Genomic DNA, 22,969 nt, shown 5'->3' with positions numbered 1-22,969 from the left:
GGACTCACATTCTTGGTGGACTACAGGGGCTCAACTCAGTCACCAAGACGGATGCTCATCCCAGTCCTAGCTCTGCTGAGCTCATAAATCAGTTAGGGGCTGCCGAGTTTTTGAGTACATTTGTCTTGACTTCTGTGTACTGGTGGGTTACCCTAACTGGGGGGACTAAAAAAGATCAGCATTCTCTACCCCTGAGGGCCACTTCCAATTGAAGGTGATGCCCTTTGTATTGATGAATGCCCCTACCACCTTCCAAAGGCTGGTGACCGAGATCCTAGCTGGAATGGGAGCCTTCAGTGCAGCTTATCTGGATGACATAGCTGTCTTCAGTAGTAGCTGGGAGGGCCACCTCTATCACCTGCAGGAAGTGCTTCGTGCCCTGCAAAAGGCAGGCCTGACTGTCAATGCGAGTAAGGGCCAGGTAAAGCAGCTCTTGTGGTGTACTTGGGACCACTTTGAGAGCATACTTATTTGGACCTCACTTCTGGGTTCAGACTAACCACAGGCTCCGCAGATGGCTCACACAAACAAGACATGAGAATCCAAAACTGTTGAGGTGGTCCCCAGCCCCAGCGCCGCGGGGTAATTAGCCCCGCGGCGAAGGGGTTAATAAGTGTTAACTTTTGATTGTGAGTAGGTAGAAAATTCATCTCAGGTGGCTAATAAATTGTGATTTAAAATACTATTTAATGATAAATTTGGATTTTAAATCGCAATTAAAAAAATCCTCTTTTAGAAAGTTGCCATTTTGCTGCCCTACCTATTGTTTGCCTGCAGCCTTTTCCTCGTTATGGATGGGACATCACTGGAAGGATGGGGAGGAGCTGACCACAACCGATTCAGGGTATAGGAGCTAGGAAATTCCTTTCAATTCAAAGGAAAATATCTAGAAACTTCTCCTACTTAAAAAATGGGACCCAAACACAAATTAAGGTTACTGTTCCTAAAGAGAAAGAGGAGATATTAAAAGGTTGTGCAGGACTCGGGCATATGTATGTAAATGTAGTTGAGCTTATATAGCGCACAGCTACCCGCAGTGGGTGTCCCGGCGCTTGCTTAGGGAACCCGTCCTGATATTCCCCTGTGTGATAGCCCCAGCGGGTATCCACAAGGTGAAAGTCAGGCATCCCGCCGCGAGGGGCCGTTGTGGAGATTAAGCAAGCTATTGCCCAGAGTCGCAGAGTGTGAACCCGTGAGTCGAGAAGGCACCGGAGCGAGAATTATCGAGTCCGTGGAATTTTTAGCCCAAGACCCGCCGAGGCGGGGAATTGAACCCTGGTCCAGGACCGATCTCAGCTTCCGGGTCTGCCGCCTCTAACCCCTGAGCCACACTTCTCCGAATGCACGGTGGAAGTCAACAGGACTGTTTCATCTTGCCCTCACACATCCCAAAGAGATGTCATGCTTCATCTTAGGGCTATTGCTCCTCGTTGGGTTGGCGCTGCACTTTAGTGAAGATCTTTAATTAGTATTCTGTATGATGAATGCACGGTAGGGTCTAGGTGGGGTGCTATCTCATGTGTGTTGATTTTGGTTAAAACTGGTCAGGAAGGCCACCAACTATTGTTAATAACTGGACCACCCTGTCAGATTAAATACCTTTATAGGTAAATGCTACCAATGGAGTCATAAAGTACCCCGGTAGTCTGATGTGAGTTTCCTCTTTAAGGTACAACTCTAGTCAGTGGACATGTTTCATGCCGTTAGTGGTCAGGAGGGTCCATGGTGCTTCGTCAGGACAGGAATATTGAGGAAATCTTCCTGCCCCACAAATGTGTCAAAAGTGGTGCCCTTTGAGTGGTACCTACTTTTGATGTTGGCTCTCCAAACTCCAACTGGAGATAAAATTACTCCCTAGGATGTGGCAGAGATGTAGCACTCAGTCGTGCTAAAGGTTTCTGAGTGTAATCTGGTCATCACACCGACCCTAGTCCTCTGCTTACCCGGAATCATGCAGCAGAGAATAAGGTCTAGGTGCGACAAGCAAAATTAGAACAATTCAGTAAGTAGATGTCAAGATATAAATTATTAAAAATGAAATGCAAAAATAGCATTTCAGGACTACTACCATGTAGCGTGGGCCAGATACAGGACCCATGCAGGCCCGTCAGAGCAAAAATGCCTACATCCTGGTCACAAACAATGAGATGCAGGGTACAGCCGAGCAATGCATCGGTTTCGATCCCACAGTCAAGGAAATGATGGCCATGCGTTGGTTCAGAGCTGCTTTGGTTCCAACACCGATGTGCCATTTTTTTCCATGCAGTCTAGGGGATGCGTCAATTGTTTCTCGCTGTTGTGGGGGTGAGGCGGTGACTACAAGTGCGATGCGTCGTTTCTGTTCCCGCAACAGTGACAATGTGCACATTCTGCTCTCATAGCAGATAATGCGTTGATTCTGCTGAAGCAAGCACCTGGGTTCACTTTCAATGAACCAGGCACACAAGCTGGGTTAAAGACTTTGATGTCCCTGGCTCTTTGAAGAAAAGTAGGCTAATCAGCTAGCCCTTGATATCACTCTGGGTGAAGGGATGAAGGTCCAGTCAAAGAGAACAGCAGGCACCAGAAAGCATAGCAAGGCAGCAGTATTTCAGAACAGCAATCCATCAGTTCTTCTTCTCGACAAGTTGGTTTAAGGTTCAGAAGTGTGTACTGAGTTAGTGGGATCAGAGGTCCAGTATTTGTATCCAGATGTTCCTTTGAAGTGGAGAGTGACTTCAAAGAAGGGTCCTAGGAGTGCAGACAGGTCCTTTCTTCATGACTTGACTCCAGAATCACTACAGGGGTGTGTGTAACCCTTGGTGTTCAGACAATGCCTAGCCAATTCAAGTGTTCATCAGAGGCTGTGCCCAGCTCCCCCCCCCCCCCTCACGAAGATGCATGACGTCACACCTGCCTTACTTTGTGTGTGGCTGCTTTGAGGGAATACACACAGTGAACTGTCGTCCAACCAGTAATCAGAGATAGGCAGAAAATGCCAATTGGTTAAGAGCAGAAAAATACCTAACTTTCTAAATGTCGCATTTTCAGACTAGTTAATGACAAATCAGGCTTTACCATTAAACAGGACAGGTAAAACGTAAAAGTACATGTCCTTCCTTTTAGTTACATTTTAGTTACATAGAACCTAGCCCTCTAGGCTATGTGAGTTTACCTTATGTGTATATTATATGTTAAAAAGGGGGAGTTTAAGGCTTGGAAAGTGGTTTTAAATGACAAGTTGAAATTGAAGTTTTAACTGCACACACAGGCTCTGCAATGGCCTGAGACATGTTTAAAGGCAACTTGAGTAGGTGGCGCAAGCAGTGCTGCAGCCCCACTAGTAGCATTTATTGTACAGGCACTGGGCACATGAAGTGCACTGTACTGGGGACTTACAGGTAAATTAAATGTGCTAATTACAGATAAGCCAATCAAACAATGTTTGGTTGCCAGTGGTAAAGTGCGGCTCCGGGTCTTTAGGACAACAAAAAGAGTCAACAAAAATGTAAGGCAAGAAGGCAAAAGGTTTGTGGAAGACCACCTTAAGGCTGTCAGGTCTAACAATTGACAAAGTCCAAAAAGCTATTATCACGATGACAGGCTTAGTTTTCCTACGTAGAAAACTAGAGTGCACAATAAGAAATTTGTACTGCTAAATCTGGTAAGGGCCTGACTGGTATGATAATTAAATCACTATTTTTATTAGTTATTAAAAACCCAATTCATTGGTAAAGTCAGATGTTCAATAAATATTAAGGAAAAGTAACTTTTAGAAAGTCACTTTTTCCTGCCTGAACTTACTGTGGTTAATCAGGGTTTTGCTCGCCCACTTCTGCCAGCCAGTAATTCACATTGTATGGCACAATTGATGAGATGTTAACTTGCTCCCAGACACAGAGGCCTTGGTTGGGGAAGGTGTTGTTGTGCCCTTGAGAGGGTGGCCTGGGGGATGGGCCAAGGGACTTGAATAACTTCAAACATGCCTACCGTGTCACAATTACATATAGCTAACACCAAGGCCTGCACCTTCCTTTTTCCCCCAGGCAGGCCTCTTTTTGACATTACAGTGTCAAAACCTGCTTGTCATGTCCGCTGAGATTGATATGTAACAATTGGGGCACACTTCAAAGGGTGATAACAGGATTCCCCAAAAAGTCTTGTATATCCACAGTCTGGTTCCTGGTAATTTCAGCTTCTGTTGTACTAGACTTCTGTCTTTTAGTTTGTTGTGGGGATAGGTCCTGCTTCAAACTGGATTTTAGTGTTATATGTGGGAGGACAATAGGATTGTCAGAGTACAGCTGACACACTACCCAGCCCTCAGAGTCCAAGTTTAGTTTGACCGAAGAGTCTTGCCATCTTGCAAATGCCAAATTAGATATGGTTCGATCTTGGAACCTTTACCCCATTGGTTAAGTGTAACCATTTGTCATTCTCACTCACTAGCTCATGCCAGGCATAAATGTGGCATCTCCAGGCGCCAAATTCAGAGCACTACTAGAAATGTGGTAGATCAGAATAGGTCTGAGCCTGTTGTCCAAGATCTAAGAAGAACCCTAAACGACTGGATCTGCTCTTCCTTTTATACCCATTTTAAGTAAACGGACAACGGTCTTAAGACTGACCTATAGCTCAAGCTACAAGGATAAACCAAGCTTTAAGAGGCCCTTCCTGCAGCTGCCAGGCTGAACAGTGACAGCTGGACTTGGACTGGACGCTGCTGATGGCTTATGCCTGACACCCGGTGAGTCACTAAGGGGCATAGTACCAAGGCGGCAATATGAAATTATCTCCACTTTTGCAGCCGTTTTCAGCCGAAAATCTGCTATCGCTTGTTTTTCTGATTTAGCGCCCCTTTCAACAACATTCAGCTTTGCATTTCTAATGAGATGCACAGTGGGCGTTCTGTGCCAAAATAACTGGCGAAATGCCGCTAACCGACATTTCTCCAATTATCAAGCTGCATGCTAACAAGCAGAGCATTAAGAAAAGTAGCGCTAACCACAGTTAACGCTACTTTCCTAACTCCTGCTTGTGACCTGACTTAGCCATGTAATCCAATGGGAGTTGGATTACATGGCTAAGATCACCCTGACCTATCAGCAAGGTTTCATTGGTAGCAGTGTGATTATCGCTGGATTTCCAGGGATAATCACACTGTTTTCCAGCTAACGCATGGATTCCTATCGCTTGGGAGATCAGCGTTGCTGATAGCATGGTATCTCCATGATAGAATCCAGCATTAGCCTCCAATAATTATCCTCGCGCTAAAAGCGATGAGCGATAATTATCGCAGGACCTTGCTAATATGCCCCTAAGTGCCTTCCCTGAGGCCATGAAGGCCTTTAGAAGTGTACTTCTGTGGTGAATTAGGACTTAAAGGACTAAGTCAAAAGTAAACATATTTTGCCCATAACAAACCTTGGTGTATCTAATCTGCCCTGAATCTCAGTCAGCATCAGACTGAGCCTAGGTCCTCTTCGACTGGCAGCCATTGATTATCATTTTCAGCCTGTGCTTTTTGGGACAATTTCTACTTAAAAATTTAAAAATTCATATCTCCAGTTCACATTATTGGATGTTTGTCATTTTAGTGCTGTTTTGTTTTTTAAATATTATGTTAATATTCTGTTTTATTTTGGGGTTTTTACTGTTCTGCATTTCGACTGTATTACTGTTTTAGTACTGTATTAATACATTACACATCTACATTAAGCCTGTGTACTCTGTGCTATAGCCACAACAGAGTCTATGACATAGGTAGCAGGTTTTGAGCTTAGGCATATTTAATTACTTTACTGGTTCACCCTGACCAGGATTGTGATTATTACTTGAGGTTGGTAGTTACCCTTTCAGCTTAACTCCAATTTCTTACACCAACCTTTCAAAAAGTCACTCTACTTTTGGACCGCTATACAAAAAAATTCATTTGGAAAACTAGAACCTGCAAACAAGACAGAACATAACTCTGTTGATGGTCCATTCCCTAGAGTGGGGGGAAACTGTTCACTTATATTTCCCCTTGACCTTATGTGGCCTGGTCTTGTGGAAGATACCCCTAGAGATGGATCCTTTGACTGCGGCTAGGCAAACAAGTGGTTTGCAAGTGACCATGATGCAATGGTGCTAGGGCCAAGGAGATTACCAATGGATGAGACAGAAGAGGAGGCCATAGGTGCTGCATAGCTTCTTGTGCTAAATGAAGCAATCTAGGTGTGGGAGCTGAAGAAGAAGCCTCAAAATCAGACTGAAGAGCTAAAGGAGGGAACAAGGTTAGTCTCTGAGCTCTCTTTCATTGGACAGGACAGCAAGTGAAGAACTAGCTTATGGAATGCTGAACAATTTAAAGAGCATGAAGCCTCAATTAATCACACACCTGGAGTTGGAGTATTCCAACTTCAATTTTCCATATAAAACTGGCCCAATAAGGGCAGAGATATCAGCATTTACTCCCACCGAGTTTCTGTAGCAGTTTCAAGGTCACAGGGTTGAAAACACCTTGGGGCCAGTTGGAAAATGGCCCTCTCTGAAGGGTCACCCAAACGTTTTGCAAAAGAGAGACACTGAGAAAACTATTTCTAGTGGAACATCCAACCAGGGGAAAAACAGACTGAAGAACATCAAAAGATGTCCACAACAATAAGCAAAAAAAGGGCAGTAGCTCCAAAATATTGAAAATTCACCCACAGATCAGCTCAAATGCTTTTTATTTATTTATCATCATTACATGACTTATCATTTTCTTTTTTTTTAAAAGGGAGTCTGACAAATAAATAGAGAAATTCATCCATGAAGGTACAAGAAATATATTGCATAAAAACATATACATATAAACTTTACTTAAATATTCATAAAACACGAAAAACAATGCACAATTAACAATATACAAAATTAAGGGTACACACTATATATCAAGCAACCAGGAGACAAATACAGCAAACACATACAATGAATATAAAACACATTCAATTATACAAAATGAGAAACATCAGACATTACAAAAGACAAAATCTACAATTCACAATATACCATACAAAACACACACAGAGAAAAGAACCTCAAGAGTGTCTCTTCAATTTCAGCAATTTCCTTAAGAAGACTTGAAACCAACTATCTTGCTGTCTCAATGATGAGCAGCATGAGGTCCCTTGAGGATCTGTTTGCGATAAGGGACCATCTCTCAAGAAATAGGCGAATCTCCACAAATAGGCCTGCAATATTCCTAATGCGTAGGCCATTCGTAATAACTCCCTCTTTGAGATATTGAATCATGAATTCTACATTTGATTCCAATCTCCTAGCCTTTTTTTTGAGGTAGAGAAGATTCAGCCATTCATCATTAGAGCCTTTATTCAGAGAGAATGGACGGACAGAGGAGCCGGTTTGTCCCAAGAGACGAGTGAAGTCCTCATCAGTAAAACCAAAAGTCTTAATAGTTTCCATATCAAGATACAAAATAATCAAGACTAGAATAAAGGAAAAAACAAAGCAATGAATAAAGCCAGCAATAAAGATGACAGACAAATAATAGAACAAAAACCAACTAACTTAAAACACAACACACACAAATGTCTTGCTCGAGAGACCAAGGACCAAAGAACCCTCAGGGCAAAGTGCCGGGAACAACTAGATAAACAAAAGAGGGACCCTGCGAAAACTATTTCTAGGGTAACATCCAACCAGGGGAAAAAACAGACTGAAGAACATCAAAAGATGTCCCCAACAATAAGCAAAAAAAAGGGCAGTAGCTCCAAAATATTGAAAATTCACCCACAGATCAGCTCAAATGTTTTTTTTATATATTTATGATCATTATATATTTTTTGTACTTTCATAGATGAATTTCTCTATTTTTTTTGTCTGACTCCCTTTTTAAAAAAAAGAAAATGATACAACATTTAATGATGATAAATAAATAAAAAGCATTTGAACTGATCTGTGGGTGAATTTTTAATATTTTGGAGCTGCTACCCATTTTTGCTTATTGTTAGGGACATCTTTTAATGTTCTTCAGTCACCCAAACGTTTTGCCTTCCTCCTCCTCTTTTTAATGAACTCTTTTTGTTGGCCTTAGAACTATGAACACTTTACCACTGCTAATCAGTGCTAAAGTGCATGTGCTTCTTCCCTAATCATGTGTGCAGTTTGTGTAAACTTGATTGACATATTTATATTACTTGTTAGTCCCTTGTAAGGTGGTATACCATGTACCCACCAGGGCCTGAACGTTAAGAGCTAATAGTGGGCTGCAGCATGATTGTTACCCACACAGTACTGGTCGACTGATTTGCATATGGATGGGTCTAAACTGGAATGGCATGGCGTGCAAAAAAACAATGGATTTAATCCAGATCTGTAACTGGGGGTGAATGTTTGATTAATTCAGCATTCCATCCTCCATCTGTTCTTTTTGCAAGATTGAGCACTATGTTTTGTTGGGACCAGCGACCCGTTTAAGCAACAGGTGCTTAAGCACAGAGGATTCAGAAAAGGGGGTGGTGATGGACAGAGTATCTGAATTAAGCAGAACACTCCTACCCAGTCAACAGATCAGGGCTTGATCCATCACCGTTTTTTTTAGCTCACTGCACCATCCCAGCTCAGAACCTGGCTACATGCAAATTAGTCTGTCCCTGGCCCAGTGCATCATGGCAACAGGGCAGACCAAACTACCAAGCCAATTCTTTTACTGGAGAGGAAACAAGCTTCCGGGGACCGGTTTCTGGCATTACAGCCATCTTCGGCCGGCTTGCTTGAATCCTGATGGTGCAGTGAGCAAGGGACTCATGTCTGAGCATACCCTTCCACGCTTATGGAGGACAAAAGGATTCAGAAAAGGGGGTGGTGATGGACAGAGTATCTGAATTAAGCAGAACTCTCCTAACCAGTCAACAGATCAGGGCTTGATCCATCACCGTTTTTTAGCTCACTGCACCATCCCAGCTCAGAACCTGGCTACATGCAAATTAGTCTGTCCCTGGCCCAGTGCATCATGGGAACAGGGCAGACCAAACTACCAAGCCAATTCTTTTACTGGAAAGGAAACAAGCTTCCGGGGACCGGTTTCTGGCATTACAGCCGTCTTCGGCCCGGCTTGCTTGAATCCTGATGGTGCAGTGAGCAAGGGACTCATGTCTAAGCATACCCTTCCACGCTTATGGTGGACAAAACGATTCAGAAAAGGGGGTGGTGATGCACAGAGTATCTGAATTAAGCAGAACACTCCTACCCAGTCAACAGATCAGGGCTTGATCCATCACCGTTTTTTAGCTCACTGCACCATCCCAGCTCAGAACCTGGCTACATGCAAATTAGTCTGTCCCTGGCCCAGTGCATCATTGGAACAGGGCAGACCAAACTACCAAGCCAATTCTTTTACTGGAAAGGAAACAAGCTTTCGGGGATCGGTTTCTGGCATTACAGCCGTCTTCGGCCCGGCTTGCTTGAATCCTGATGGTGCAGTGAGCAAGGGACTCATGTCTGAGCATACCCTTCCACGCTTATGGTGGACAAAACGATTCAGAAAAGGGGGTGGTGATGGACAGAGTATCTGAATTAAGCAGAACACTCCTACCCAGTCAACAGATCAAGGCTTGATCCATCACCGTTTTTTAGCTCACTGCACCATCCCAGCTCAGAACCTGGCTACATGCAAATTAGTCTGTCCCTGGCCCAGTGCATCATGGGAACAGGGCAGACCAAACTACCAAGCCAATTCTTTTACTGGAAAGGAAACAAGCTTCCGGGGACTGGTTTCTGGCATTACAGCCGTCTTCGGCCCGGCTTGCTTGAATCCTGATGGTGCAGTGAGCAAGGGACTCATGTCTGAGCATACCCTTCCATGCTTATGGTGGACAAAACGATTCAGAAAAGGGGGTGGTGATGGACAGAGTATCTGAATTAAGCAGAACACTCCTACCCAGTCAACAGATCATGGCTTGATCCATCACCGTTTTTTAGCTCACTGCACCATCCCAGCTCAGAACCTGGCTACATGCAAATTAGTCTGTCCCTGGCCCAGTGCATCATGGGAACAGGGCAGACCAAACTACCAAGCCAATTCTTTTACTGGAAAGGAAACAAGCTTCCGGGGACCGGTTTCTGGCATTACAGCCATATTCGGCCCGGCTTGCTTGAATCCTTATTGTGCAGTGAGCAAGAGACTCATGTCTGAGCATACCCTTCCACGCTTATGGTGGACAAAACGATTCAGAAAACGAAGTGGTGATGGACAGAGTATCTGAATTAAGCAGAACACTCCTACCCAGTCAAGAGATCAGGGCTTGATCCATCACCGTTTTTTAGCTCACTGCACCATCCCAGCTCAGAACCTGGCTACATGCAAATTAGTATGTCCCTGGCCCAGTGCATCATGGGAACAAGGCAGACCAAACTACCAAGCCAATTCTTTTACTGGAACGAACAGCAAAGATGAAGCCCTTTTAGTGCGGCCTCGCCGAGTTGCTTTGACAAGAGGAAACTAATTTGCATCAGCTCCGTCCTCCCACATGATCAGAACCAGTGCTGGACATCGACATGGCCCGATGCATCAGAGGAAGATACTGTGATCAACGAGACCCCTGAGGTCCCTCCAGCCAACATTGTGGGTGACTCATTCTAATTCAAATATACCGTTCCTGAGGGACCTGCCAAAAACATATTCACCACAGACTTTTGGAGTTGGGCACTTCAACGTTAAGAAAGCCCATTTGCCTTTTTCTAGGATTACCATATGGGACTTAGTAGCAGTGAATGTATTTACATCATTGTGTTTACTTTTATGCCTTTTAAAGTTGTAAATTGAAATGTCTCTATTGGATTTTTGCCATTTTGATCTATTGTTTGTTGACAATATAATGGCCTATTTTTATAAACATGTGTGAAGTATTTTTATGGTGTGTTCATTGTGTTACTGTGGTTGTGTGTGTTGCACAAATTCTTTACACATTGCCTCTTCAGATAAGCCTGACTGCTCTGTGCCAACTTACCAGAGGGTGAGCAAAGGCTATTTTTTTGTGTGTGCCAGCTTACCCTGACTAGAGTGAGGACTCTGCCAAGCCTGAGTTCATGCCTCAGCCAACCAAGAATCCTATTTCTAACTGAGCCATGCTTCCTCTGGAGGTCTGGGGGATCAGGCATACAGGTAGTAATAAGCCCCCTGCTGTTCTATTCATGTTCCAGGGTAGCACCAGAGCTGTTAGAATTGAAAAATATGCTTTTGCATTGTTTTACGTAAGTTAGCATTCGCTGCACCATTTTGTGTAAGGGCACCGTTTTGTATCATGATTGAAACTAATCCTTTGTCATTTCCGAGAGACGGCCTTCTCTAGGTTATGTTTCTTCAGAGCGGAGTTTTGCTACACTATTGAATACACTGTTCTCATTAGTGCATACCTTTCCTTTAGACGTAGGCTTTCTCCCACTTGTCTAGTGGTGAGTACAGGCAGAGTGACCTTGAATAGGAGATATTGTGTGTCGGGCCTCAGAATTGAAACTTACCCCTTTGTAATTTCCTGTCCAGCTGCATCTTCTAGGAAAATTCCATGGTGGGCATGCTTTCATTGGTTTCGAAGTGTACATAATGTATCGTTATGCTTGCTGATGTCAGTCCCTCTGCCGCACTCCTAGCGACTGGGCAGACAGGGCTACACTCTGAGTGTACTTTGAATAATCTGTAATTGGTTTGTATTCTCTACTGTCTGACTGACTCGTTGTTTGGTATGGAAGGCCAAGAGGTGGTCGAGAGTGACCCGAGTGACCCTAATCGGGCCACTTCCTTCAATTGGCACCCGAACAGGAACCCCATCAGGTGAGTGACCCATCGCCTTCCGTGGACCGGGGGAGGTCGAGGCCATTGTCAGGTTGCACGGACGGATCAGGGAATCCCTGCACGCAGATTTTCTGTTACTCGCAGCTGTCCCTTCTGTTCCGCTGGACAGTCCCTCGCCCAGTGGTCATCCCAACTAGAGTCCTGAATAGCGAAACCCTTGGATCAGACTGTTTGGTCTGAAGAGTCGGCAGTGGAGAATCAATTTGTTTGACCTGCATATATCAGGTGAGTTTGTTTTGGTTCTTTGTGGATATGGGATCATTTTGGTTTGTATTTGGTACGGTCTCAGGACCATCTTTTGGATAAGAGAATTTGCAATTGTTTTGCTAGGCATAAATAGTGAACGTTTTCTCTTTAAAATGCCTAGATTCAGTAAGTTGTTTCCATGTGCTGTCGTTGTTGTTCTACTGTTGCTCGATTGGAAGAAGCTCAGTCGGCGCCTCCAGAAGGATCTCCAAATTTGTGTATGTATGTGAAGCATGGTCTTGGCGATATTGTGTTTATTGCTTTATGGCACAAATATACGAGGGACAATGTAGAGTTGCAATGGATATTGATGGGCACTTTCAATGAACAAAAGATTGAGTATTTACAAGAAAAGTTGTTTAAGAGATGAAGTGGGCAGTCTATGTTTGATTCCCTCAGACCATGGCAGAAAGCAACTAGACAGAAGCGATTGAAGGCAGAAAAAGAGACCCGGAAAGGAAAAATGCAGACATTGACTCAGAATGCTGTAGCATATGACAGGGAAAAACAGAAAAAGTGTGTTGCATGTGAACACATGAGGTTTTGCTTACACATTGAAAAATTGTAGGTGGTTCAGGAAGGAGATGACGCTTTTGTGAAGAATTGTTTGACACTTGACCCCCGTCTCCATACGCCCCACAAAGCATATATCCCACTGATCTGGTATCCTCACAGCCGCCTGTTAGAGTTACTTCCACTGTTTCTGTCCCTGTATTTACTGCTGTTACTTCAACAGCTAGGGCTTTGACTGCTCCTGATCCTCTTTCTTTTGTTTCTTTGACATCTGTGGCAACTGTGACTGTTAGTACCCCTGCCACACCTATTGTCCAGGCGTCCCTATCGTCAGCTCTTTCCCCTGCGACACAACAATCAGCGACGATACTGCCTGTTACTTCTGTTGCTTCTCCCAATATGGTTTTTCAACCACCAACATTAGTAGGTAGCGGCACACCGGTATATGGATTCGGGGATAGGGATTGGCCGAAATTTAAGGAGCGTATGGGACCGTTCGTGCGATCTGATGTGGGAGATGATGAGAAACAGGTAATAGTCAATCAGGCTTCACAGTGGGCCCTTAATCCTATTTATAGTGTAGAGGATGTTTGGGCGACTCTGAGAGATTTTGAGCCCTTTATACAGCAGCATGCCCTTAAACACTTGTGCGTAACTTTAATTGGTCTTTGGCAACAGTGTTTTGAAGCAGGATCACTTAAATTCTATATGACATAAGAGATAGAGTATATATTAGTGAATTGGGGCCAAAATGAGTTTTTGCTAATGTCACAACAGTAATAGTTCATACATGAGAAAGGTCCCAGGTCGGCGTCTCAGTTTCCAATGAGAGAGTTTCATTCCACATATCACCCGAGACGACCAATGTGGTAATGTTACTCGAGTGGCAGTGGTGGCCCGTTTTCAGGAGCAATGGATTTATACCTGTGGATAAGAAGTGAAGTTATGTCTCTTAAGACTAATTTGCCTGAACCTAGGAAAAATCCTACTGCATATTATAAAGAATTGACTGAGGCTGCCTCTTCTACTGTAATTACTCTTGCTGATATTGACATTTTTTGGAGATTAATGGTTCTGGTTGACATTTGGAGGCATGTGCACATGCATGATCATATTGTGGAACTGGGAGGTACATGGAATCAAATTAAGGCATGGGCCAAGGAAAGAAAACTAGGTAACAAGCCCCAAGCGGACCTTTTGGCGTTGCCAGTCCGTATTATTACGTGTCTGCATTCCCTTATTCTGCCAAACAAAGTAGACTGGGATAAACTGTCGGCTTGTCAACAAAAGAAAGATGAGAGTGTGTCTATTTTTTCACTCGGTTTGAAGGTACGTTTTTGGATTACAGTGGTCAGGATCTGTCTATTGAGGGAGGTGTTCAGTTGTTTATTAATAGATTTGTTTCTAATTTGCTTCCTGAAATTGGGACTCGGTTGCAGGCCTCTGAAAGTACTTTGTCCGCCTCTTCCCCCTCTGTTATTTTTAATATGGCACAGTATTATGAGCCTAGGGATAACAAGGAAAAAAAGAGGACAGAGAAAATGCATAAGGCTTTGAAGACAAAGGTGTTGTTACAGCAGGTTTTTAGAGGGAATGGCAGAGGACGTGGTGGTTCTGCCCGACAGCTTCCACGCACTAGTAGGCATCCAACTATGACGCCCCTAGGCCCGAATTAGCATGCGTACTGTAAGGAGGAGGGATATTGTTGTAGGGAGTGTCCTGTGCTTTTGCCGAAGGTAGCGGTCCCTAGAGGACGAGGTTCCTGTGGATGGGGTCGTGGAGCTGATGGGGCTGATAAGGCACAGAATGCTGCAGTCTCACAGGGTCGTTCTGATAATTATTTAATGACCCTCGGGATGGACAGTACTATCATGATGATTATGATATGGAAGAAGTGACAGGGATGTTTTGTAGCTATAAATCCAGGGACAGAGTGGGGAACCAGTTCCTATACTTGTAGACCAGCGTGGTCCATATGTAACAGTTAAACTGCAAGGTTCAAATAAGGAATTTTTGGTGGATACAGGTGCGACAAAAAGTTTTTTTTTCACGGAATATGGTCCCTGGGGCGGCTCTGTCTGGCCATAATAACGTTTTGGTAGGTTTTTCTGGTGTACCGGTTGTAAGCCCCATTTCAAGACCCTTGCATTGACTAATGGTCCTTTCACAGTAGATTCACCATTCTTGCTGACATCTAATTCTGGTGAAAATTTGATGGGCTCGGATTTGTTGAAAAATTTGCATGCCAAGATTTATTGTTCTCCAGCGGGTGTCTATATGACAATGGGTCCAGATGTAGTACACGCTTAACAGTGTTTGTCCAAGGATGTGCCTCTTCCTGTTGAATTTGCTGATGTGGCACGCACTCTGCGGGCGACAGACGACACAGAAGTGGGACTGCTGCAGGTACCACCAGTTTTGATACAGGTTAAGGATGGTGCTGTTTTGCCTTGTATCCCTCAGAATAAAATACCACAGGCAGGAGAGTGAGCCTTAGTGCAAATTATACAGAAATTGATTAAGAAGAGAGTGGTTGAGGAGACGACTGCTAACATGTGTAATAGTCCTATTCTTCCAATTCGTAAACGACAACCCTCAGGTTCCCTTGATGAACATGAAGATGTTTATCATTTTGTGATTGATTTATGCAAAGTTAATAAAATAGTGGTTCCCCAGCTTCCACTGGTCTCTGACATTACTTCTCTTTTGACAATGATTCCTTCTTCCGCTAAATTATTTTCCATCATTAATTTGAAAAATGCGTTCTTCAGTATTCCTATTCATTCAGATAGCAGATATCTGTTTGTGTTTACCCTAGCTGGTAGTAGCTTTAGGTTCCGTCAAAATCCTCAGGGGTATCCAGAGAGCATTTATAGCAAGGCACTGGAAGGTCAATAGGAATCCTTGTCGCTTCCCACATGTAATGTATTGGTATATTACGTCAATGACCTCCTTGTTGCTTCCGATACCGAACAAGATTTCAAAGACAGTACAGTTAAGTTATTGCTACATTTAGCTCTGCATAGACATATAGATTCTCTTTCTAAATTTCAGTATTGTCGACAGGAGGTCACCTACTTAGGTCACCTACTATCGAAGGAGGGTAGGAGATTGACCCCTGAGCACAGCAGTACCACAGACTCAGAAAGATGGTCATGCTTTAATAGGTGTCACTTCCTACTGTTGACAGTGGATACTACTCCTTACTAATTAAACCTTTGGTTGCACTAACCACTAAAGATGCTTATGAGCCCTTCCTTGGAAGCCTAAATGTCAGCAGTCCTTTGAACAATTGAAAACTGCACTTTGTTCAGCTCCAGTCCTGGGCACCCCTGACTATAGCAAACCATTTGTGTTGTTCATCCAAGCGATGGCTGGTTGTGTGATTTCTGTTTTAACACAAAAATTTGGAGATAAGCAGTGGCTGTGTGCTTATTTCCCTGCTGTTCTTGACCTTGTCACAAGAGCGCTCCTGAGCTGTCCAAGAGCGGTTCCATGCGCCCAATCATCCACAGTTAGCAGGTTTAGTTGAGAAGTAAAATGGTACTCTCAAACTCAAATTGGCAAAATTCAGGAAACCACAGGGTTACAGTGGGCAGATGCTTTATCATTAGCTCTTTTATAAACAAGAACAGCAGCACATTCTAGGACAGGATTGTCACTATACGAGGTCGTGTTTGGATGCCCGGCAAATGTCTGGGGCGTCACCCACCCTCTGCGGTTTTCAGATATAAGTACCCACAGTTGATAGACTATCTTTGCCAGTTAACTGAAAGTTTATGTTCTATTCACCAATAGGTCAGGGAAGACCTGCCAGCTTTTCCAGAGGGGCCCGGGCACGATATTCAGCCTGGTGATTTTGTGTTGCTGACGAACTTCCAGCAGAAGAGTTTGGAGCCGCAGTGGGAGGGACCGGAGCAGGTCCTCCTATCAACATGCACAGCAGTCAAGGTCGCCGGCTATAAGAACAGGGTCCCTCTGTCTCTTCCCTATGACCAGTGGATGAAAGATGTAGTAGGGGACTCCGAGTTTGAGACGTTGCCTCAATTTGTGCGCTTCAGTTACGCCAAGCTGGCCTGGATCAAAACGGATGAGGAAAATGGTAAAGTGCTGAATGCAGCAGTTCCTCCTGAAATACAGGTTATCCAGAAGCCCCTTTTAATGGATCCCTCTGTGTCTGGAGTCACTAGGTACAATGTGTGCCTCCGGCTGGGGGACAGTGTACGAAAGGAAAAGTCAGATTAGTTAGGGATGGACTGTGTAAGTTAGGGTGTACTTTGCTATAGTACCAATGGAGTTAGTTAAGGGTGATGTGATATTTGTGCACTGTTTCAACATTGGACAGGATAGATTGAAAGTATTCCTTTGGGGGTACATTATCTTGGTTGTCGTGGGAACCCGAGCTTAGGACAGAGCGCCAACGTTTTTATGGACAATAGGAGCCTGTACCAGGGAGGCTCTGATGGACACTGTGAACTGATATATTGCTGTAATTTTGCCCCCTTGCTTCAGCTATTGCTATGCATCCCTTTGACAGAATGGTTGCTGATGAAGAGCAGCCGGTGATTCTCCCTGTTCACACATATATATTTAGGTTTACCAAGAAAAAGATCTTATGTGCTATATTTGTGATTTTACTGCTCTTGGTATTGGGTGGGGTGTCATGGGTTTTGGAATGTGATGAGTATGCACCGTCATGTACTAAACATAAGGTTGTTTCTAAAATCCGCACAAGAAGGACAGCCCCAATTCATGTATTTTTAGACCCACATAAAGGATTTTTTGGAGAAGGTACAGCTTGTTAATAATAGCTTATCCTATGCACACGCTTTAGTGTTCAATGAGAGTTTATCATAGGTTTAAAGCAAAGAACAAGCAATGAGTATTGTCTCTTATGGTCCTTTCTTTTTCTTTTATTCAAAAAAAGGAACGTCCAGCCAGGCAACATGTGTTTCATTGTTGGGGATTACCCCTCGACTTCTTCAGGGCTGTCCGATTCTCTGTATAAAGTGTTCACATGCCTCTCTAGCTGGTAATAATTCTGACCCAGCTGGTTAGTTATTCAACTCTTATTTGTATCCCAACAAAAATCTCCAAAGGTTATATCTGATACCTAAGTATCATGTATCAGTAGTGTGTCTCTTCTTGTTAGAGCAGTAAATAGAGACCAATAGTATATGGTGGTCCGTAGTGAAACGAATAATCTGCAGCAAGTCCACTGTCCAAATGATCCGGCATTGGGTACGCATTCTGAACCAGAAGGTACAGCTTGTTATCCCACCAAATCTGTTAAAGGTTTATGGACTGCTTACCCATTGTCACTTGTCAATTACATATATACTCACACCACCCACTTTGTAGAGGTAGAGGCAAGGGGTGAGTTTGGTATGGGGTATCCTGGCCCTTGTTTGTATTACAGAAAGCCAAGAGGAAAGGGGTATCCTGAGTGTGATAGTAACACTTATTGTGATAACTTGTCCTTGAGAGAGCAGAATATCACCTTAGTGGGCTGGCATTACCAAGATTTGATGGTTACCCGAAAAGCTGGTTATTACCCCTCATGTTGTCCGATAATTAATAGTACTAATGCATTTTTGTATGTCAATTGTTCTGAAATAATATTGTTCAAAAATACAATGTCTCCACTGAAGAAGAAGGATCTGAGTACTTTTGGAATGAACACCTGATATGCTCCTGTAGATTAACAAGGTCCACTTTATGCACAACCAGGAGTTTATTTTCTGTTTAATAGTACTTTTTCGAATGTTTATAATGGTACAGATGATGTTGCTTTAGGAATGGTGCTCCCTCTGGGCATGGCTTGCAAGTATAGTAAGCCAAATGTAAGGTGGGTAAAAAGAAAGTTACCTGCAGAGTTTTATGATGGAGTAACAGATTTGGAAGTGAACAATTACAGTAATGGGATATATTCCATACGTACGTAGCTCACCTATTCCTGATATTCTTTACTTTCTAAATGTATAATAGGACAAAGAGGATTACAAGTACTAGGATGCTAAGGATAAACAAGAATCAGGAGACCTCCTCACATATGGATTTGGGAAATGTAAGATCTTTGTGAGGAGTTCCAGGCCAAGACGGCGGCAGCTGTCTGAGCATTGCTATTGACTAACTCATTAAAGCCCAAGTTCTCTGCACTTTCTACCAGGTCAGTTTCTTTTATGAGATGTCCATCAACATGGAACACATCTCCAGCACTGATCTTTTCTAGGCTAATTGTTGAAGGTGAATAGCACAACCTATAGTCTGGCCTGAACGGAAAACTGGGTTTGCTTTCATGGAAAAATATCTTCTACTAAGTCCCTATTTATTAAAATCAGAATGTTGCAAAGGAATGTCCTTCAATGACATGAAAGTGTGGGCTGGTGTGTGATGTATTACAAGCTCTCCCAGTCTGAAAACTCCCTTCTTTTTCCTACTCTCTAACTGCAACACTGTACCTCAAGTTCCACTAGTTGTTGTATGGGTGCCACCTACAAGTTTCATTAGGAAAGGTCATTACATGGACAAATCCTTATCACTCAATCCTGACCTCCCTGCAATTTGCCAGCTAATTAACTGGACAGTCAAGACAAAGACAGGTATAGCAATACACACTAACCTGAGTCAAAGCAATTCTGTTTTGCTACACTAGCAATGTCATCACATTGAATATATTGTTCAGGTGAAATTGTTCGGTGTACATTAGGGTTACATTTGAGCTCAAAGGTTAATTTAATACCAAATCTAACTCATAAGATGCATACATTTGTGATTTGTCGCTTCATGCTGGATATCTGGTTTTGTTACTTCCTGTACCCCGCATTATTTCCACTTTCGTTCAGTTACTGATGTTTATACATATATGCACCTATGAAAGTAAATCTACTACATAGTTGCAACATTCTGTCCATTTGAAAACTTTCCAAAAGGAAGACTGGCATCCTGATGAAATCAGGCTGATGAAATCTCGTTTTGGAGCAATCTAAAAATGATCAGATGTATATTCCATAAAAACATTATGTTTTTATAGGAAAGTTGAAAATTCATTTACAAAAGACTTGCAGACATCGCAGGAAGAGAACACAGAGAAAAGGGAAAGGAGTAAAAACGGGTGAGTATAGAGGATGGAGGTAGCATGGAAGGAGTTGGGGAGGTGTTTAGGGTTCAAAAACAAATCAGGGTACAGTTAATGGAAAAGAAACCTACACATTATAGGCAAAGTGGAGGGTAAAAAGTTTGTCGGAGATCAGAGGAAAAAGAGAACCCTCCTCTAAAAAAAGAAAAATAATGGATTGGTGGTTGGTGAGTGGAACTCCCTTACACACACACAGAACTAACATCAAGAAACAAATATGTTTTTCAAGAATTACTTTTCACCAGGTAGGTTTGGACAATCTGGTGAAAATAATTCTTAAAGAAAGATAATCGGGAAAGGTTAAACGAAAAAAATGTGTCAGGACCATTTGCATTGGGTTAGTCTTCTGATGGGAAGACATATAGCCCTATAGGTACCTTGGTAAATTCTCAGACCAACAGGGCTTTCAATGAAGATATTCATCCTCTTCAGAGATTAGCTGAAAGCCTTAGTGGTAGAGGCACACTGTCAAATTAGCAACCACAAATATAGCCTTAAAACTAAAACATTTGTAGCTACACCTTTTAGCAATACCTCTATAACATTACTGTAATCCTTCACAAGAGGTAATAGCCAGTGATGAGAGCATGTATTCCTGCCACATAATTTGAAACAACCATTATGTTCTCAGCTAGGACAGTCTCACTCGAAGTTATCAAGAATACTGTTTCCTGTCCTTTTCAGCTACAAATCACTGCCTTCAGGTGCATTAGTCTGATTAAAACAATGGAAGTAAACTAACAAGCACACCGCCAGCAATGTGTTTGGTTGTCACGTGAAGGACTAAGACTGAAAGCGTGTTCTAAGATGACATTGAGTAGAGTTGTCAAGAAAAATATCACACTCACACTAACTATGGTTTAAGAAGTTAGACTTTGCATCTCACCGTTATTTTTTACAACTGTGGTTTGATGTTTTGCTTCATCTAAATGTATACCGTGGACTTCTACAGTCACAAAGGGGTTAAGTTTTTCACCTATGAGAGCCTCATCTGAAAGTATTAATTGATTGCCGCAAATTATCTGCAAGAAAAAAGGTAAGAAAAGTCATGTTTATAACAGATTGCATTTGTCAGAGTATTTAATATGTTCTTGTTTCTATCAATACTTTGGCCAACGGCTGGTTACACTGTAAGGAGAACAAAATAATATCCACAACCACTGAAGACACATACACACTTCTAGGATTTCTATACTCACTCCAGGTATGTTTTTTAGTTCTTGTTCACTGTCTAGTTAACATGGTCTCCAGCTTGGTCCGTGCTCCTACACTGATAATGTTTTGCAGTTCCAAACCATGATATGTGAGAAATACACTGCTGCGACACAAATGATGGACGGAATGTTGAATAGATAAAACATTCACCCCCAGTCAAGAGATCTGCGTTAAATCCATCATTCCTTTGCTCACCCTGCCACCCCAATTTGGACTCATATGAAAATCAGTCTTTATACTGCTCCTCGTGGAAACAGTCCAGCCACACTGCCAAGCTTGGTTCTTTCCGGACCTGAAACAAGCATCCTGGTACCGGTTTTGGGGAATAGCCCCTCATCAGCCAGGCTAGCTTGAATCCATTGGCACGCCATCCAAGAAACCAACGCCTGGGCACACTCATGCCTCTTAGGACAAAACTTGCAGTATCAACAAATGAGGGATGGAATGTTGAATAAGTCAAACTTTCACCCCCAGTCAAGAGATCTGGGTTAAATTCATCATTCTTTTTCTCACATCGCTTGCTGTGATTGCTATGTTCTCCCTAAGTGGCCAAGGGTATGCTCAGATGCAGGTCCCTTGCTTGCTGTGCGTCCGAATTGCAGCTAGCCTGACTGACAAGGGGTGATACATGAAAACTGGTCCCAGGATGATTTTTTCTGGTCCAGGGACTTGGCCTGACAGTTCGTGCTGGACTGTTCTCGTGAGGAGCAGGCTCAAGACTGATTTGCATATGGTTGGGTCCAAACTTGGGGGACATAGTGAGCAAAATAACATTGGATATACCCTAGACATCTTGAATGGGGGTGAGTGGTGGAAAAGTTTCAACACTACTCCCATCATCTTGTTATTTTTGCTATGTTCACTATATTTGGCATGGATATACCCAGACGTGGGTTCCTTGCTTGCTATGCCACTGTACTCAAGCTAGCCAGGCTGATTAAGGGTGATACCCAGAAACCGATCCCAGGATGCTTTTTTCCGGTCCAGGGAAGGCCAGGCCTGGCAGTAATGGCTGAACTCTTCTCATCAGGAGGATGGTCAAGAGTGATTTGCATATGGCTGGGTCCAAAAAGGGGTGGCATAGTATCCAAAAGAACAATGGATTCAACCCAGATCTCTTGACTGGGGGTGAGTGGTTGAAAAGTTTCAGCACTCTGCCCATCACCCTGTTGTGTTTGCTCTGTTTGAAATTTGGTCACCTGTTTTTACCCCACAAAAGAATTGCTTGATATGACATAAATGAAATAGTTGGAGGAGGCCTTCTAAGCACCATTTGTAGAATATTTATTTTTAGGTCTGCCCTACAGACAGCTTTAGCCCCTTCAGCGCGGCGCTCATGACGGAACCGCTCCGTCATGAGCACCGAAGGGGTTAAACCTGTGTCAACATTGCTTAATTAATAGAAGCAAAATACAGAGTTCATGGGCTCTGAGTTTACCATTTTCATTCATAGATCAGTAGATCATCCCTCTTCATTCATTGGTGCTTTCAAACCATAGGTGATGGCATTTTACCCTGTGACATGCATGTCCACCTAAAAATAAGTGCAATAGAGTGCCAGTGCTGATGGTCAGTACTTTACTTTACAAACAATGATTTCATTCCATTGTTTATCCTCCTTTTTTTGTTTTGTTTTTGTGTATTCAAAATATATTTTAGTATTGCAGCAATTAACTTCTTTACATCACTAATGTTATTATTTTCTTGTTGAGGGCGTGGGCGTGGCTTCGATGCCAATGAAGATGGTGACTTGACTTGACTCCGGGACTCCCTGCCGATCTTTCCTGCGCAACTCCATTTAAGGACAGAGCGCCTCTCTTCTGATTTGAAGATGGAGGCTTTTGGATCACTCTCACTATGGGAAGCATTTGGACTCATTTTCTGCAGGTTTCCTCCTGTTTTCAGCATCTGCGGAGATGCGAGCCGTTTTTCCTCATAATTGCTGCAGTTTTAGGTCTCCTACATCTAGTGGATTGCTTCGCTTTGGAAATGCCCAGCATCTACTGTTTGGAAACTAATAGTGACTATTTTCTCATGTTGGACAA

At 43.1% G+C, this 22,969-nt stretch overlaps 1 protein-coding gene across 1 annotated transcript in view; it reads right to left on the bottom strand.

The window, feature by feature from the left end:
• PLCZ1 (phospholipase C zeta 1) overlaps window positions 1-22,969 on the bottom strand; it is a 665,761-nt gene that overhangs the window by 124,963 nt on the left and 517,829 nt on the right. Inside the window, exon 9 of the mRNA XM_086933607.1 lies at window positions 20,596-20,731. Within this exon, the coding sequence (XP_086789733.1) occupies window positions 20,596-20,731 (136 nt within the window). The remainder of the gene's footprint in view (window positions 1-20,595; window positions 20,732-22,969) is intronic.

Source organism: Lissotriton vulgaris, chromosome 1_1, assembly GCF_964263255.1.
Source record: "Lissotriton vulgaris chromosome 1_1, aLisVul1.2, whole genome shotgun sequence".
Classification (NCBI taxonomy): Eukaryota; Metazoa; Chordata; class Amphibia; order Caudata; family Salamandridae; genus Lissotriton; species Lissotriton vulgaris.
This window is presented reverse-complemented; position numbering and strand designations above follow the sequence as displayed.